At 38.2% G+C, this 17,152-nt stretch overlaps 2 protein-coding genes across 6 annotated transcripts; one reads left to right on the forward strand and one right to left on the reverse strand.

Moving 5' to 3' along the window:
- Positions 1-715: 715 nt before the first annotated feature.
- ccdc25 (coiled-coil domain containing 25) lies at positions 716-7,912 on the reverse strand. 2 transcript variants are annotated; one of them, XM_042390084.1, is made up of 9 exons: positions 7,859-7,912; positions 4,719-4,766; positions 4,580-4,619; positions 3,658-3,709; positions 3,120-3,195; positions 1,608-1,711; positions 1,178-1,380; positions 993-1,038; positions 716-889 (listed from the first exon to the last, which is right to left on the reverse strand). In XM_042390084.1, exons 2-9 carry the CDS (start codon positions 4,738-4,740, stop codon positions 860-862), a joined length of 573 nt encoding a protein of 190 aa, XP_042246018.1. In that variant the 5' UTR covers positions 4,741-4,766; positions 7,859-7,912; the 3' UTR covers positions 716-859. The 2 variants fall into 2 exon arrangements, with proteins under 2 accessions (XP_042246018.1, XP_042246017.1); XM_042390083.1 differs by lacking the exon at positions 7,859-7,912 and adding an exon at positions 4,920-5,138.
- On the forward strand, positions 1,387-17,103 carry esco2 (establishment of sister chromatid cohesion N-acetyltransferase 2). 4 transcript variants are annotated; one of them, XM_042390079.1, is made up of 16 exons: positions 1,387-1,477; positions 1,577-1,675; positions 7,670-7,737; positions 7,891-8,021; positions 8,410-8,722; positions 10,003-10,330; positions 11,595-11,716; positions 11,958-12,081; positions 12,337-12,424; positions 12,636-12,678; positions 13,030-13,174; positions 13,694-13,825; positions 14,442-14,531; positions 14,724-14,867; positions 15,468-15,652; positions 16,350-17,103. In XM_042390079.1, exons 3-16 carry the CDS (start codon positions 7,685-7,687, stop codon positions 16,480-16,482), a joined length of 2,031 nt encoding a protein of 676 aa, XP_042246013.1. In that variant the 5' UTR covers positions 1,387-1,477; positions 1,577-1,675; positions 7,670-7,684; the 3' UTR covers positions 16,483-17,103. The 4 variants fall into 4 exon arrangements, with proteins under 4 accessions (XP_042246013.1, XP_042246012.1, XP_042246014.1 ...); XM_042390078.1 differs by lacking the exons at positions 1,387-1,477; positions 1,577-1,675 and adding an exon at positions 5,996-6,124; XM_042390080.1 differs by lacking the exons at positions 1,387-1,477; positions 1,577-1,675 and adding an exon at positions 5,996-6,124 and having other exon boundaries at positions 11,958-12,078.
- The last annotated feature ends 49 nt before the right edge of the window (positions 17,104-17,152 follow it).

A 17,152-nucleotide genomic window follows, 5' to 3' on the forward strand; every position in this document is an offset into this window, starting at 1 on the left:
ACAATTACTATCTAGACATTCAATTATTTTCATTATGAATTAAACTGACAATTATTTTCTCTCCATAAAATACCAGAACAGTGAAAAATGCCTGTTTAAATTTCTTAAAATGTCATATTTTATCTCATCAGCTGTTCAGAATCCAAAGATATTCACTTTACTATCATGTATGACACAAAAACCTTAAGATCTTGACGTCTGAGAAGCCAATTCCTGTTGTTATTCAGTTAAAAAAAAGACAAATTGTTTGATCAAAATAGTTGACAATTTCCTGTCGATCAACTGATTAATCGACTAATTGTTGCAGTTCTAATTTAATTAATATACTGGATTTTATTCAATAAAATCTGACATGCAGAGAAATGGACACATGAAGAAAGTGAGCAGAAAGGTCAGCAGCCTCAACAAAATGCTGCTACAGAAGGTTTTGAAACAAATGCACCCATACAGACACTTGTTTATCATATATCAACATCACTCCAGACGGCAGAATAAACAGCGTTCTGCTATCTGAGTGTTTCTCCCCCTAAAATGATCCTCAGCGCTCTTGTTGTCCTGTGTTGCTTCTACAGAGTCATCCGTTGATGTCGAGGCCAGCCAGCTTGGTTTGGTTTGGAAGCAGCGTCTGAACCAATCAGCATGAGGAATAGTCCCAGCTCTGTTGCTCATTGGCTCCTTTTCTGCTCTGAGTGTCCAAAAGCAAAAAAAGGCATCCGTTTGTCTTTTTTTTTTTTTTTTTTAATTTTTCCCCCAATGTCAATGCACTGTTGCAGCAAGCAGAAGCAGCAGGGGAGCATCCCCACAGCAGATTTGAGTGCTGGCGGAGGATTCTGTCTGCTCGCTGTCCAGTCGTCACCTCTCACATGAAGTCGTCTGAATCGTAGCCGTCCTGTTAATGACACAATATGGTGGACATGATCAGAGCTGGTATCACATGTCACTTTGTATTTCTTGTTAAATTATTTAATTAACATTAATAAAATCATCCTCACCTCATTAGTCTTCATTTTTTCGTCTTTCATCAGTGAAGAATAGCTCCTAGAAAGAGAAACCAAAACACAGGTTTTAATAAAAAAATCCAAAAGATTTAGATGTAAGAGTACAAACAGTGATATTGTACAATATCGTGGCAGCTTTACAGCCAATGATGTGACATTCTGACCAGTCGTTGACCTACTTGAGTTCCTCCATCTCTTTTTTCCTCTTCTGCTCCTCTTTCTCTCGTTTCTTCTGTTCTTGGAGCTGAGCTTTCTTCTCGTTCCTCTCCTCTCTGTCTCTCGACTCTTTCTCTGCCGCCAGGTCGGGGAAGCGTTCTTCTTTTGTTTTCTCCAGACGGTTTATCATCTCGTTGATCTTCTTCTCCACCGCCACGATCTTCACCTGTGAAACACAGGAGCCAATACGAAACAACTTGAACCAGTCTGTTCTGTCAGTGATTTCTCTTTTCAGACGAAGCTGATTGCTACTGCTCATTCATGTAAGTATGAAAAACAACTTGTAAGATAATCCATCACAATGAATGCGATGTCTTTATTGGGTTTAAACGATATTTTATACCCGTTCTTCATTTTTCCAGAGGTGAGTTTTCATGTCAGTGGTCTACTGACCTCTTTCTGTCGATGGAAGCCGATCTGTCCCACGTCCATGTCTCCGGTTTTCTTCAGGTTGGCCCACGGTGTGTAAACCACATTGATGTTGTTCATCTTACAGCCTGACAACATACAACACAGTAATCATTAATATCTATAATATACTACATTATTACTACTGTCTTTTAATTATGTACACCATAGCTCAATCTTACAGGATGATGGTGAAAGTGGTAATGATCACTTATTTCCTCTTTTTAAATGCATTTTAATATTTTATCTGTTGTTTAAATTGTCTCCTTCATTTGTTAAGCACTTTGAGCTGCATTTTGTGTATGAAGGGTGCACTATATAAATAAACATATGGTAGGAATATGTCACTGACAAAAACAGCAAAAAGGCTCTAAAACTGATTCATCAGAGCAGTTGTCAGCAGTGTGTTGCAATTTTGAGGGTGAAATCAACATTTATGAATAAATGATTTATTCAATCTGCATCATGTACACAAGGCATGAAATGTCACACCAGTTTGACCACTCTGAACTACACATATAGGGCTGCAACTAAGGATTGCTTTCATTATCAATTCATCTGCAGATTGTTTTCTCAATTCATCTTTTTGTTCATAAAATATTTTTTTAAATATAATTTTCCAGAGTTGAAGGTGATTTCTTCTTCTTCTTCTTCTTCTTCTTCTTGTCTGACTAACAGTCCAAAACCCAAAGATACTCAGTTAAATGTCATGTACAACAAAAAAAACATCAAATGTTTATTCGCTGAAACCAGCAAATATTTGGCACTTTTACTTAAAAAATGACTAAAAGGATTAATTGATTATCAAAATAGTTGCCAGTTAATTTTCTGACGAGCAAATTATTGATTAACTGAATAATTGTTGCAGCTGTAGACACATAATCTGAAAAACACAAGTTGTGGGTTATGAGATGCTTCTTCATTAAATTCTTTTCCACTACTAGAACCTGCAAAGCAAGTAGTTGAAAGAGAAACTCTGCAAACATCACACGAACATCTCATGTTTGCTCACTTTTTCACCAAAACAGAATCCCGTAAAAGGATTTAAGTTGACGATTGCTGTACTTCCTCTCTAGCTGTTATATAACGGTTACGGCTACAAGAACATCAAGTCTAGATTGTCACTAAAATCTGATCAACTGATCTCTGAGCCCAGAGGATTTCTGTACACAGTATTTGAGCCCAAACATTACTTCCTCTTATCTTCATTGATGGAGGTAAAAAGAAAAAGAGATGAGAAGCAATTTTATTAATCAGAATGAAACAGGTGAGAACATACTGATTCTATCCAGAGAGGGAATTAGTGGACAGACGCACGATTAAAAATAATTTCTAGCAGATGTAAAACGCTCGGGTCAGACAGGCTATCAGGTGTTTTTTCCACCGAGACTCTGGTTTAATGAAAAACACAACACGTGACTTCCTGATCTCATGACTGAGGTTCCTGGCTGATATCTGCTCCCAGTTATTCTTTCTATGACATGACGTTAACTTTACCTTGAATGCTATTGTTTTTCACCAGCTGTGCACAGTCTATCAGCACCTCTGGGGGGATGTCATTTATGGTGTTACCCTAGAAAAGACACAAAACCATAAGCAACGTCTGACATGTGATTGAGAGATAATTATCACAGTCACTTTTGAGATGACCATGACTGCATCATGGCTGAGTGTGTGGTGAAGCTGTGACGACTTGATGAGACAATAAAACAAAGTAAACATTTTACATCGTACTTTAAAAGCTCAAATGTGATTTGATAGTTCATGTCTACTGTATTCAAGCTCTAAATACACTTTGAATGTAGGCATCGTTGTGTTCTCCTGTCCACTGGCCAATAATGATGATAAAAATAATAGTAATAATATAATAACGCAGTATAATTAGGAATAAAGCCTTGATTGTGTACTTAAATGTCCATATTCAGTTACATTCTCAATGGCCTTGTTGACTCCTTACTGGACCAAACATCTAATCGATTAATCAAGAAAGTAATTGACAAATTAATCAATAATGAAAATAATCCCCACTCATTACCTTTGGCAATCTCAGATAAACGTGAGCCGAGGACAGTTTGTCCACATGAAACCTGGACATGGAAAAAACAACAATATGTCACAAAATCTCACAATATTCATGTTCATATTTATGTTAATTATGTTTACTTGCAATATAGAAATTACATTTGTAAGCACTTTAAGCACCACTGGGATCAGAAAATACTACTAGTTTTGTAGAAAATCCACCACAGTGACTGATATATTATTATATATGACATCATTAGATTATTAATACTGAAGCATCAGTGTTAAAGCAGCATGTTACTGTTGTAGCTGCTGGAGGCGGAACTGGTTTCAACTACTTTATATACAGTTAGCTAGTTTAGTCAAGTGGTTCCAAACCTAGGGTTCGAGCCCCTCCAAAGGGTCACCAGATAAATCTGAGGAGTCGTGAGATGATTAATTGGAGAAAAAACGAAGTTCTGATACACAAATCTGTTTTCAGTTTTTGGACTTTTTCTCTAATCTTTGATTTTTGGTGAAATATTGGATCATTTGAACATTTATTGAAATGAAAACGTGAGAAGTTTAGAGGGAAAAATCACTATTTATAGGAGCTGTTAACAACTCATAGACATCTGACTACACACTGCTTTTTGTAAGACGTCAAAAGCCAAAAAGGTTGGAAACCACTGGTTTCATCTTTAACAATGTGTTGTATTTTAAAAGCTTGTTTTATTATCCATTGTGTCAAATCTTCATCTGAAAAGTAACTAAAGCTGTTAAATAAATATAGAGGAGTAGAAGTATAAAGTAACATCAAATGGAAATACTCAAGTACTTCAAAATTGTACTTGAGTAAATGTACTTAGTAACTTTGCACAACTGTAGCAAAGTAGAACAAAACACAAGTGTTTCCAGGGGTGAGAGACGAAAAAGACGAAACATTTTAATCTCACCAGATGTCTTCAGGCCACCCGTACTTGATTAGATCCTCATCTGTTGGCAAAACAACCTCAGTCTATTAGTTAATGTTTGAAAGCACAAAATGACAGATGCACAAAGATATCCGATGTGTGAATAAAGTGACTGACTTACTTTCATACTTGTCCTTCCCCATGTAGATCGTGTAGGGAGGGTTCACCACTGACAAGAAATACAAGAAACGGAATATCACTGAAGGAAAATGTCACAAATACAAACAGATACATAAAAGAAGCTAAAAGCCAACAGATCTCATCAGTTTACAGGCTAACCTGGCTACGAGCTAACTGCTGCTAGCACTGCGGTTGTACTCACCGGCACTTTTGAAGTAAAACACCATCTTTGATGAATTAAAATGTTCTTCTAAAGATGAGCAGTAAGTGTATAAGGTTGACAAGCTAAGATTATTGACAGAAATCAATATTATCAGCTGTTTGTCGATTGATAACGTTGCTGCTGTCACTTCTCGCGTGCACAAGTTGACCCGGGAAGTTGTTAGCCAGCTGTGTGAAGCTACAGATAGTTAGCATGCGCATTGCGCAAGACAGGAAATACCCCAACGTGTATACAAACTAAAAGCTTGAAATTCCATTAGACGGGTTCACAATTTTACAAGTCTGTCTTCAAACAACAGTCAGGAGCCCAAATGAACATTGAATATTTTTTTTGCCATAATCATTCCTTCTGTTCATACTGAACATTAGAAGATCCCTTCATAATGCACTTATTTTGTAAGTGATGGGGGACAAAGTCCACAAACCTCCTTCTGTGCAAAAATGTATTTAAAAGTTTATCTGAAGCTAATATGAAGCCTCAGCTGTCCAAATGAGTCAAATCAAGTAGATATTGTCCAACGTTACAGTCTTTTTAGTGCCAAAGTTCGTCTTTTTGTTACTATACTTCCACCACAGCTCAACAGGGAAACACTGCCTGAGGAAACACAAAGAGGGAATTTGAGGCTAAAAAGACTGTAAATGTGGCAGATATCTACTTGAAATGAATAATTCAGATTGCTGAAGCAGCAGATAGACTTTTAAATGCATTTTTGCACAAAATGGATTTTGTCCCCCATCACTTACATTGAAAACACATTTGAAGGGGATCTTTTAATAGCCAGTATAAACAAGAGGAATGATTGGATTGAATCAAAGGTTTTTGTTTTGTTTTTTCTTGTTTCTTTGTATACTTTGTTAAGTGTGTTATATGTATGTTGTTTTATGCCAGAACAAAATCAGATGAGGAGGGAAATGGCAACAATATCGCATAATTTTCTTTAGTCAAGTTTATCAGAAAAAAATGCTATTAGAATCTCGTTTTATTTTGAAGACTACGACCAGAAGTCCCAGTGTGATTTTATTGTGGTAACTCGCTCAGAGGATTCTGTTTCCGTTTCCTGTCCGGTCTGTTTGGCGCGCTGTTCAAAACACAGAGAGGGAACGCGGCAGCAGCAGGAAACCCGCCAGCATCTAAATCCTCCAAAAACATCTATTTTTTTATGTAGCACGACAGAGACGCGTCTGGTAAGATATTTAGTCAATGTTTCATGTTTGTACTTTTCCTATTTGATACTTTAACTAGCTAGTTTCTCTCATAAATGACGTATTTAACTTACTTATCAGAAAGTAACGCGGTGAACACAAGTCAGCTTCATGCTCAAACTAATCGTATTTATATTAACTACAAAACACGATGACTATCACTAATCAGGAAAACTCTGCTGTGGTTCGATGTAGGGAACAGTTGATCGATAGGTCGATAGATCGGCAGATTAGACTTTTGTTTAGATGAGTCATCCCGCCAATTGTCCATTCATCTCCACTCTGGCTCTTAGATAAGCGCTGTATTACCTAACGTGAGCGTTTAAGTAACCTGGAGACAGTAAGTATTTGTGCACAGAAAAGATAAACTGCTGTGTCGTTTAAGGTATAACGTTATATCATGAAGCCGATAAATATCCTAATCTAACCGGGTGTTGGGATGAAGTTTACCGAGGTTGTGCACTCTCTCACCGACACAATCACACCAAACTGTTAAAAATCTGTCAATTTATCGTCAAACGCGAAAAAGTCTGAATGAAGACCTTTTCACATAAGTCCATAAGACATCTCTGTGGCTGCAGTTGTTACAAAATCAACTTTTCACTCTTTCATAACAGATAAATATATAACTGCAAAAGAGTGGAATGAAAAAACAATACAAACAGAAGCAGCTTGTCTTTTACTGTTTGGCTGTGAAGCCAGCACATGAAAGAAAAGCTCAAAGACTCTCAATAACAAAACAAAAGCATGTAATCCTCAGTTGTCCTCATTATCTACTCTTGTTTTTGGAGTTTTTTTAAAAGTGAAAAATCTAGTAAACAGTCCCAGTGTTCATTTAAATGTTGGTATAGTCATGATACTCTTGTGTGCTATCAATCTCCACCTCCGGAGTATGTGAATTATTAGAAACATCTCTCCAATTTTGTATTCACTCAGCGATACAGTAAGTTGTAAAATTATAGATATATTAGTGGATAAACTTTCCCCCCATTTTCTGGAAGTTGGTAACATTTCTAAAAGAACTGTCTTAAAGAAGAACATTCAAATATGTTAAAATAGATCGCTAGATAGAGATAGTACATTATTAATCCCCAAAGGGAAATTAAGGTGCCACAGCAGCCACTTGACATAAATGACAATACAAAACACAAAGAGCTAGGTAAAAGAAATAAATACAACTTAAGGCTGAATTATACATAATAACTAAATAGACTGACTAAAATATAAAAATAGAATAAAAATGGAACAGAGGCTTGAAAAAGTGGATATTGCTAAGTTAGTAAGGTGCATGGTTGTCCATGGATGTTAGAATGTACTAAATATCAATATGTTAATACAATGTACACACATATAAGAGTATATACAGACAGTATTTTGAAGATGATCAAAATATAAATCTAAAATATAACAGATGTGATGGATAATGTACAAAATAAGAGTCCAGATGAAGTTAAAAGGCTGAAAATTGTGTTTACCCAATTGTTTCACATCACCAATGAAGAGCTGCGTATGTTCCTCTGTGTGCAGGTGAGGTTTGTGAAAATGATGCCGACTACTACAAGGAAGAGAAAGCTCCCCTCTTTGGATTCAGACAGGTGAGAGTCATTCAGGTTTAGACAGCCCTTTTTCTGGTGTTGAAATGTGTATTTAATAATACTGAAAAATGTACTAATAAACTAAAGCATAATTAACTTTTTGGCACTTGTTGTTTCTCACCTCTCACTCATCTTGTTTCACTTCAACACCAGTCACCCGGCCAAGAAAGGGGTGAGGGAGGAGACGTCCCCTGTGAAGAGGAGATCTCCCAGGAAGAAACCAGCCGGGCGTCTGGGCAAGGAGATGTATCCCTCACCACAGAAATCCCCACGCAGAGCAGCAGGTAGGGATAAACTGCTGAAAGGCAAGCTTTAGGTAGTAATTAGCACTGCAACATTTAGTTCTATGACCGTAAACTGAATATCTTTGGGTTGTGAACTGTCGGTCGAGACAAAACAAGACACTTGAGGACGTCATCTCAGGCTTTTGGAAACGGTGATCGACATTTTTATAGACCAAACGACAAATCGACTAAATAATTGTAAGTTGCAACCCTACTAGTAATGTGGCTTTTTGACATCTGATAAAGATGTTGAGGGAGCTACAGTTATCTAACCTTTATGGTTACAGACTGATGATGATGACTGAGATTCTAGTAGATGAATTTACTCAGAAGAGTTGACATGATGGAATTTTCACATATCATCTTTGTTTGTTTATCCATTTTCTAGGCTCTCCAGCCAAATCACCCCGTAAATGTTCTCCATTCAAACCTGCCGTGGTTACAAGCTCCTTCTATGGCAAGAAGAAGCCCATCTATCTCACTCCACTAGAGAGGAAGGCGATAAAGGAGTCTCGGCCTTCTCCTCCTCTCCCGTTGCCTCCCTCCCAGGCGAAAAAGCCAGAGAAGAAGAATAAGAAGAACGTTAAAGGAGGCAGCAAGCCGAGAAAAGTGGCTGCAGGATCCAGTCATGCAGGGAAGATGGGCTTCAAAAGCTTCAATACATCTACAAAGGCGATTAAGCTGTCCAAACTTAACAGCAGGTTTGTTTAAGCTTTCTGAAACTGTGTTGTAGTTTCTTGGACATTCAGTGCCCAATGTAACATTTTTTTCCCTGCTCGCCCACTTGGCCAGTAGATCAGAGTTTTTCTGGCCTATAGCCAAAAAATGAAAATAACTCTCCATAATTTTGGTGATTGATTCATTGTATACATAATATGTACAACAGTGAAGTTACTTTCAGATTTGGTTGTTTTCCTTTAGTTATGGATATGCAATGTTGATATGTTACACAAATATGCAAAATATAAAATTAAGCACGTATTGGATCAGTAAATGAATGGTGTATAAATGTAGGTTTCTCTATATTTTGTCCTCCCTCTGCTGCTGCTGGTAGAGAGGAAGGGCTGCTGGTGTCAGTCTAGTCTACAAGAATCACACTAATTTTAAACTACTTAGTTAATTAGACTCAATCATAACATACAATGAACGTCCGTTTTTAGTTCGTTCATTATGCTAATGTTTCCATTAGCATAACGGGCTCCGTATAGCTGCTAAATATAGCGGCTGTGGATGAGAGGAGAGTTTACTGCTGGAAGTCAGAGACGTTGTATTTAAGTTTATGTTCCGCTTGTTCAACAGATGTTTGATAAATTGCTCGTGCCGTCTCCCTTACTGCTGGATTTTGTTGTATTTAACGGCAGCGAGCAGTCGTTGACTCGAGTAAAGCATAACCTTAAGTCTGGTTGTCCACTGTGGACTCTGCTCTGCTGTCTGCTCTGTGTGTGTGTGTGTGTGTGTGTGTGTGTGTGTGTGTGTGTGTGTGTGTGTGTGTGTGTGTGTGTGTGTGTGTGTGTGTGTGTGTGTGTGTGTGTGTGTGTGTGCGCGCGCGCGCGCGGCTCAGCTTCGCCCTCGTGCACACTGGCACAGACAGAGCAGAGGAGAGAGACGGAGGAGCAAACATCTCTTTCTCTCCTCACTAGCTCCAACCAGCTGCTGGAAATTGAAAAAAGTGCGAAGTTTGCGTTTGTCGTGATTATTTTTGTACTTTTGTACTCATTTTGTTGTTTCTTCAGTGGCGTTCATCCTTCAGCAGCGTCGCTGCGCCACACAGCGATGTAAACCTGCTCCTACACTATGACTCCAAACTACTTATCGGCCGTCTTGCTAGTGACCCAAATTTATTTGTCCGCCGTGACTCTGCCCTGCTGAAACTTTAACTGGCACCGGTCCATCATTTATGTCAGACCCTGGTGTTTCATTTTTTTCATAAGAGGTGTATTGTTTTTTAATTTATCTGTAACTTGTTTTTCCATTTCAACAGTGCCACTGCTAAACCAGCATCCACTACAGCCGCTGTTCCCACCAACAACAAGCCGACAGAGTCCAAGAAGGCAATCACCATCACTTTCAGCAGCTTGAAGCCCAAGCCCAAGATCTTTGTTGGAGCTGCTTTCTTTGGTACGGGGAAGAAGCCCACCTCCATGTACAAAAAGTCTGCACCAAAGTCCTCAACCCGGCCAGCTGTAGTTCAGGTGAAAAGCAAAGCTGTCCTGCCACCGGCCAAGACTGAGAAAACAACACAGCAGCAGCAGCAGCAGCAGCAGCAGCCCACTGAGGTGATGAAGCCGCAGCAGAAACATCCTGAGGAGGTGAGGAGAGTCGATGTGTTTGTGTGTGAAATACCATGATACAATATACTAACATAATCCTTGCCTTCCACCGACATATTTAATGTTTCTATGCCATCTTTCAATTTCCTCCAAAAAGGCCTGAGAAGCTTTTAAAAATGTCAATGAATTAATGTTCTTCATAAATATTTGTTGACCTTTGGTTTTCTGTCATTTTTTGACCTGTTTGGCTGTATCTTAAAAAGCCTTAAATCGGGTGATGACTGCAGAAGTCCTGATCTTAACTTTGAAAGGTGTTCTTAGAATATGTTGTTGTGCTGTAATGCTTCAGTCAGTAATTGAAGCATCATGCTGCATCAGGCAGCGCAGTTCACATTTTGTTTATACACCAGACTGTGAGGTGCTGTTAGTGTTTGTTATAATCAGGAAGTGACTTCTTTATCCCAGTCTTATCTTACCTTGTTTTTTGTCATAGTGACTCCTAAGATTCCCAAATTTCTTTCAGGTCTTTGTTGATTACAACTGAAATTATCAGTTGATTGACAAGAAATTAATCTAAAACTATTTTGAGGGTTTTTGTCCAAACAAATGTACTAAACATTGACCAGTTCTAGCTTCAGTTATGCGAATTTTCTGCTTTTCTTCAGTCGTAGTAAAATGAATATCTTTGAGGTTTGGACTGTTATGGATCAGAAATAAAATGAAGACGTCATCTTTGACTTCAGAACATTATAATGAACTCAGTCCGACTGATGTTTTGAAACTCTAGTGGCTTATGTTTTAGGTTCAACAGTGTCAACACTGAGTTAGAACATAAAATGTGGAATTGAAGGTAACAGTCGCTGTATCTTTAAACAGCAGATTCTCTCAAATCTGAACATTTTGGAAGTTTTCAGGAAGCATAATGTTCTTTTTATTTGAAGTTGGTGAATCATTGCTGAGTCTGAGAAAGGCATCCTCAAATTCATTTAAGCATTATTTGCTCCTGTTTATATTATGTTTGACACAACAATCTTAACATTGCATTGAAAGCTTCAGAGCAGCTAGTGAAAGACTTTATGGCAAGATTGTTGTGTCAGATATGAACTTTCAGTCTCAGTTAATATTATGAAGGTCTTACACATGCTAACTTGTGCCATAACTGACTAAACTTGAAGGCTGATCTGAGTCGTACACGAGCACAAGTTAAAGTGGCAACTTGCCATCGAACACTCCCACTCTGGAGCTCTTACTGTGCTATTTAGTACAGATTATTTTCTGATTCATGTATTGTTGTTACCTGCAGGCTGCTGCCCAGCCAGTCAAGAGAGAAGAGAACCAACAGAGCACCAAGCAGAGAGTGAAGTATGATCCAACAGACTGGTTGGACGCTGTTTATGACCTGCCAGAAACTCCAAAACCACTCAGGTGACGCTTTAGTGTATAAAAGTTTAGCTGCACATGATTTTTTCCCCCCAAATTGAAAAATTATTCCAACCTTTTGGACAGAACAAACACGACTAACACATTTCTGAAAGTTTTAGCAAGACAAAACACCACACCATTATTTAACCAAATCTACGTTTTCACTTATATTTAACTTTTTAAAAGTGGTTCATGGGGAAGTGAATTCATTCAGGTGGTCATTATCTTCATCTTCCTTTCTCAGCTCTCCGAAAGTCTTGTCAGAGAAATATGGGATTACCAAGGAGCTGACGATTGTGCTGACCAGGACCCCGACACCAAGTCCTGCAACCACAGCCTTAACCTTCAGCACTCAAGTACAGCAGGTTGTAGTAAACTCACATATACTGTTTATATACTGTGTTGCTGTACAGGATTTTAAATTTCCCTTTGTGTTGACAAAGTTGATTATCTAACTTCAGCTTCACATGCAGTAATCACATTTTCAATTTATAGCAATCTCAACTGAATTGTGGCTGAAACAATGTTGACTTCATTTTTTAGAAAACCTCAATTTCTTATGTTTTTACTGTTTCTGTTGCTTTTTGTTTTAACATTGATCTTTCTTCTTTCTTTTTTTCCAGGATGATTCTCTGACAGATGGAGGCTCTCAGCCCGTCTTTGACCTCAGTGATATATGTCCTGTCGGCGCTGCCTCCACCTCACCCAAAGGTAGACACAACAGACCACAGTCCCAGTACATTAATACATTTACAATGAATACTGCTCCAATGAAACAATTGAACCTGCACACATCAAATCTATGGTGTGTGCAGGTTATATTCAATCCACTCTCCTAGTTCTGGTGAAGAGCAGTTATCACAATATGTCACTGTTACTCCAGAAAATCCTTGTTTTAGATGGTTTTTTCCTTCCTCTACAGAATCTGCAGCGGTGTATCCCATCTTTGGTTCTGCCTCCAAAAGGTAAGACAACAACAACAACAACAAAAAAATCACTTCTAAATCTCTGTCTAACATGTTGGAGGGAAATTTGTGTGTGACACATAGCAGGAAGAGTGAACAGGATTCTGTATTTCCAGCATAAACAGATTTAAAGCTTTTAGATTTTGGTGATGGAAACATTTTTTCCAACATGTTTATTCTCTTATTATTTGTTTATGGCAATCATAATATAAGGAATCATTGATTTAATATGATACGGATGGTAAACACACCTTTTTGTGTTTTTAATGACCTCTAGTCTGATTCTGATGACCTTTCGTTCTGTGTCTTCTGCACTAACCCTGTCAACACTTTGCTGTTATTGTCTTGCAGGTCAAAGAATGCGGCTGTACGGCCTCCAGTGTCCTGCAGCACCCCCGCTGGCCCCATGACGACACTGCAGACTCCTTCATCTTCAGCAAAAGAGCGAACTGTTCGCAGGAGGAAAGAGAAACAGGATGACGACCAGCTCATTATTGTATGTCAATGTTTTGGTTTTGTGGGTGGAAACTTAGATTTTGGTACAGTTTTGTAAGTGGATGTAAACATTTTTGAGTAAGAGCTGTTTTGTTTTGTTTTTCCCACCAATATTCAATATCGTACCATTTAATAACTTTACTCAAAAATGTTGCAATAAGGCAGTTTGAATAGATGAGTAAAACATGCTTTGAATTTCTCCACTTTGATTGGCCTCCTGTGTAGGGCTGCAACTAACGATTATTTTCATTATCGATTTTTGTTTTGTTTGACATTTTCCATACAATGTCAGAAAATACAGTTGTGAAAAATGCACGTTATAATTTCCAAGGTCACATCACATCATCAAACTTATAAAGGTTCAACCAGCAATTTTTTTTGGTGTTTTTGCTTAAAAAATGACAAATGATTGTTCTACCATCAAAATTGTTGCAGATTAATTTTATCGATCAACTAATTTGACTAATCGTTGCAGCTCTACTTTGATTCGTTGTGTGTTGACTGTAATTTTCTCTGTCAGGACGCTGGTCAGAAGCAGTTTGGTGCGACCACCTGCAGCTCATGTGGGATGGTGTACAGTGCAGACAATCCAGAAGACAATTTCCAACACACCCAGTTCCACCAGCGCTTCCTCGACTCCATCAAATTTGTGGTAAAACCTCCTTCCTATTCTTCCACCTCTCAGTACTCAAGTATGAGGACACCCAGAGGTCCAGAGATGTTCAGAGACAAAAACCTCTTTGATTGTTACTTTCCATCAAAGGCTAGAGGATACAGTCACTTCTTTTTGTGATTTAGTAGTAAAACTGTGTGTGTGGTTTTTTCGGTGTTAAGGAGGTATTTATAACTGCAAAAGCATTTGTAATATAAATTGGTAATCATGATAATACAAATACAGTCACAGCTAGTTCAGTGACTGAATCTCATGATAGTAACTGTTAGCTTATCTAAAGTACACTTTTATTTTCCCTTCAGTCAAACTTTGATACTCAAACATCCTGTTTGTAGGGAAATTAGATGTGATATGATTTAATATGAAAAACAGGTGCATGTTATTTATTCTTTAATCTCTATAAATTGCAACTTACACAGATAAACTTTGCTATCAAAATTTTTACCTTTGGAACTCTAGTGAAATGCTTTTATTTTACTTGCTTTTATTTGAAGTAGTACAGTACTCTTCAGGAGTTTGTTTCACAGGGAGGTAGATGTGTTCGGAGATGTTGTCTTGTAACTGTAGCGGCTTCTTCTCTCTGTTGTGTTTCCAGGGCTGGAAGAAGGAGCGGGTGGTGGCCGAGTTCTGGGATGGAAAAATCCTCATGGTCATGCCAGATGATCCCAAATACGCCGTCAAAAAGGTGCAGGGTTTGAACACGAAATGCGCTTCAGCGTATCCTTCATAGCGTGTAATGTTGTAGTATGTTGTCACCAAAACAACACTAACTGTGAAGTCCGTCAGTCCGACTGTGTTTTTGTTTTTATAACAGTGACAACTTGTTCTTCCATGTTGATTTTCATGCTTTTTCTTCATTATGTATTTGTGTTTGCAGGCTGAAGAGGTGCGGCGAGTAGCAGACAACGAGTTGGGTTTCCAGCAGGTGACTCTGAGCAGACCCACACAGGCTAAGACCTTCCTGTTCATCAACACAGAGCGAATGGTGGTGGGCTGCCTCGTCGCTGAACCCATACGACAGGTAGAACTTAGGATGTGTTGGTGTGATAAACTTTTTTTCACTTGTTTTTTTTCCCCCAGTTAATCATCTCATTTATCCTGCAACCGCTTGTAGAAGCGCCATCTTAACCACTTAAGACAGGATGCTGATTGTCAACCACTTTCTATTTTACATGAGTTACATCATTAGTTCCCGAAAGGGGTCCCTAAAACTTTGAGGGGTTCTAAGATATTTAAAGGGATAATAAAGAATAAGATAGGTCTGTTACACAAAATTATTTAACCCAAATTTAAATTATTGTAAAATAAGTAATGATTCAAATGAAAATCATGTTGTTTTCTTTACCACTAAGAGGTCAGAAATACTAAAACAAACTCCAAAAAACTCATTTTTAGGCAGACTCAGTTGAACCTGTTGAAATAGCAAATAAATACATGATTATAAAGCTTATAAAGTTGATGTCTGTTATTAATAATAAAAAATGAAACTCAAGGGATGAATTGAGTGATTTAACACATTCACATCTGGACTACTGATATTACTAAGGCGTCTTCCTCTGGTTGTAAATGGTGTTTGTTCAGTATGTTGATGGGGTGATGTTCCTCTCTCTGTCCCTGTCAGGCTTACAGAGTCCTGGAGCAGCCGGATCGCCACAAAGATATGACAAAGGACGACTTCATGGAGCGACACAGGGCCTGGTGCTGCTCCACTATCCCAGAACAGGCTCTGTGTGGGATCAGTCGGATCTGGGTCTTCAGCCTGGCCAGACGGCAGGGCATCGCTACCCGCATGCTGGACACTGTCAGGTACAACGCAAGCTCTTCTTCTTACAGTGGTGTTTTGTCGTAAAAATTGTTCTCAGCTCACTCATCCAAAACCGAAAGTTAGATTGTTCAAAAACATCAAGCGGCGGCAACTTGCTTTCTCATATTTCCCTTTGATTTTAATGTGGCTTCAGGTAAAGAAAAATTACAGTCAATTACAACTTTGGTTTCATTTTCATATCTCTGGTCATCAATTATGTTAATGATTATTGAGATCTTGGAGCATGCCAGTATCACTAAAATAAGTCAAAGTCATACAGGTTGTAAACAGTTTTGCCAGATTATCTTCCACTTTTTTATGGAGGTAAAACAAAATCTCTGCACTAAAATGTGGCCAATAATCCTTCAATACACAGGAACATCAAGAGTACGCAGCACTATGGGTACTGTAGGTCAACCTATCTATGTACTGCTTATTTTGGAGGTGAGGATTTTTTAAATCCAGTCATCAACCTTGAAGCCTTTTCTTTTTTCAATCAGTGTTTTTTTTATTTTTTAATTTTCAAAACAGTTCAAATAAACCATAAATGTCCCCTTTGTGTGGCTTGTTAAAGTACATATAATCAATCAAGAGCAGTGCACAGCTGCTTTCCGACTAAACAGCACGACTGAATGAACATGTAAAATAAGGAAAGGTTAGTTTTTCTCCCACTAATTACATTTTCCTCACATTTTTCAGGAACTCCTTCATGTACGGCAGTCACCTGACTAAGGAGGAAATCGCCTTCTCTGACCCAACACCTGACGGCAAACAGTTTGCAACCAAGTACTGCAACACACCAACCTTCCTGGTCTACAACTTCATTGCATGAAGTCTGGAAACACTTTGACCAAATATATGGGTTAAAGATACATCAATGCAAGAGTTGGCTGATTTAACTGGCAGGTTGAAATCTAAGTATTATGCATTGGCAAATGTCGGTCATTGGTGCATCGTTCTTTGATATGCTGAGCTGCACCTGTTGAAGTTTTCCCGCTGACTAGACCAGGCTTTAGTTTTATTGCCAAATAAGCTTCAGTTGTAAACAATACATCGATTAAGTAGGTCTAGAGATTTTTTAATGTTCATGACCTTTTATTTATACTCAGATGTTTATATCAGAGGTGACTGAATATTTCCCAGTTCTGAAAACACCGTCACAAGTTGCTCTGATTAATCTTGTATTGGAGTATTTTGTTGGGATTATTGTCTTTTGAATCTTGTGTTCAAGTTAATACCAACAAATGAAACTGGAAGCCTCTTTGATGATACATGTTCATCTTAATTGTTCAGATTTTTTTCTCTGTTGCTTTTCAGCTCCAGGTTTTCTGGACACTTTAGAAGGAAAATATGTTGATAGACGCTGACCTGTTGAAAGGTGGACGCCATCATTGTTTGGGTGCATTCTACTTTGTAAATAGATTTAATAAACATATTGCCTTTGTTTTATGAACGTTGACTTCCTTCTTGACAAAATTACACCGACTGTATGTGAACGGTTT

Source organism: Thunnus maccoyii, chromosome 17 (genome assembly GCF_910596095.1).
Source record: "Thunnus maccoyii chromosome 17, fThuMac1.1, whole genome shotgun sequence".
NCBI lineage: Eukaryota > Metazoa > Chordata > Actinopteri > Scombriformes > Scombridae > Thunnus > Thunnus maccoyii.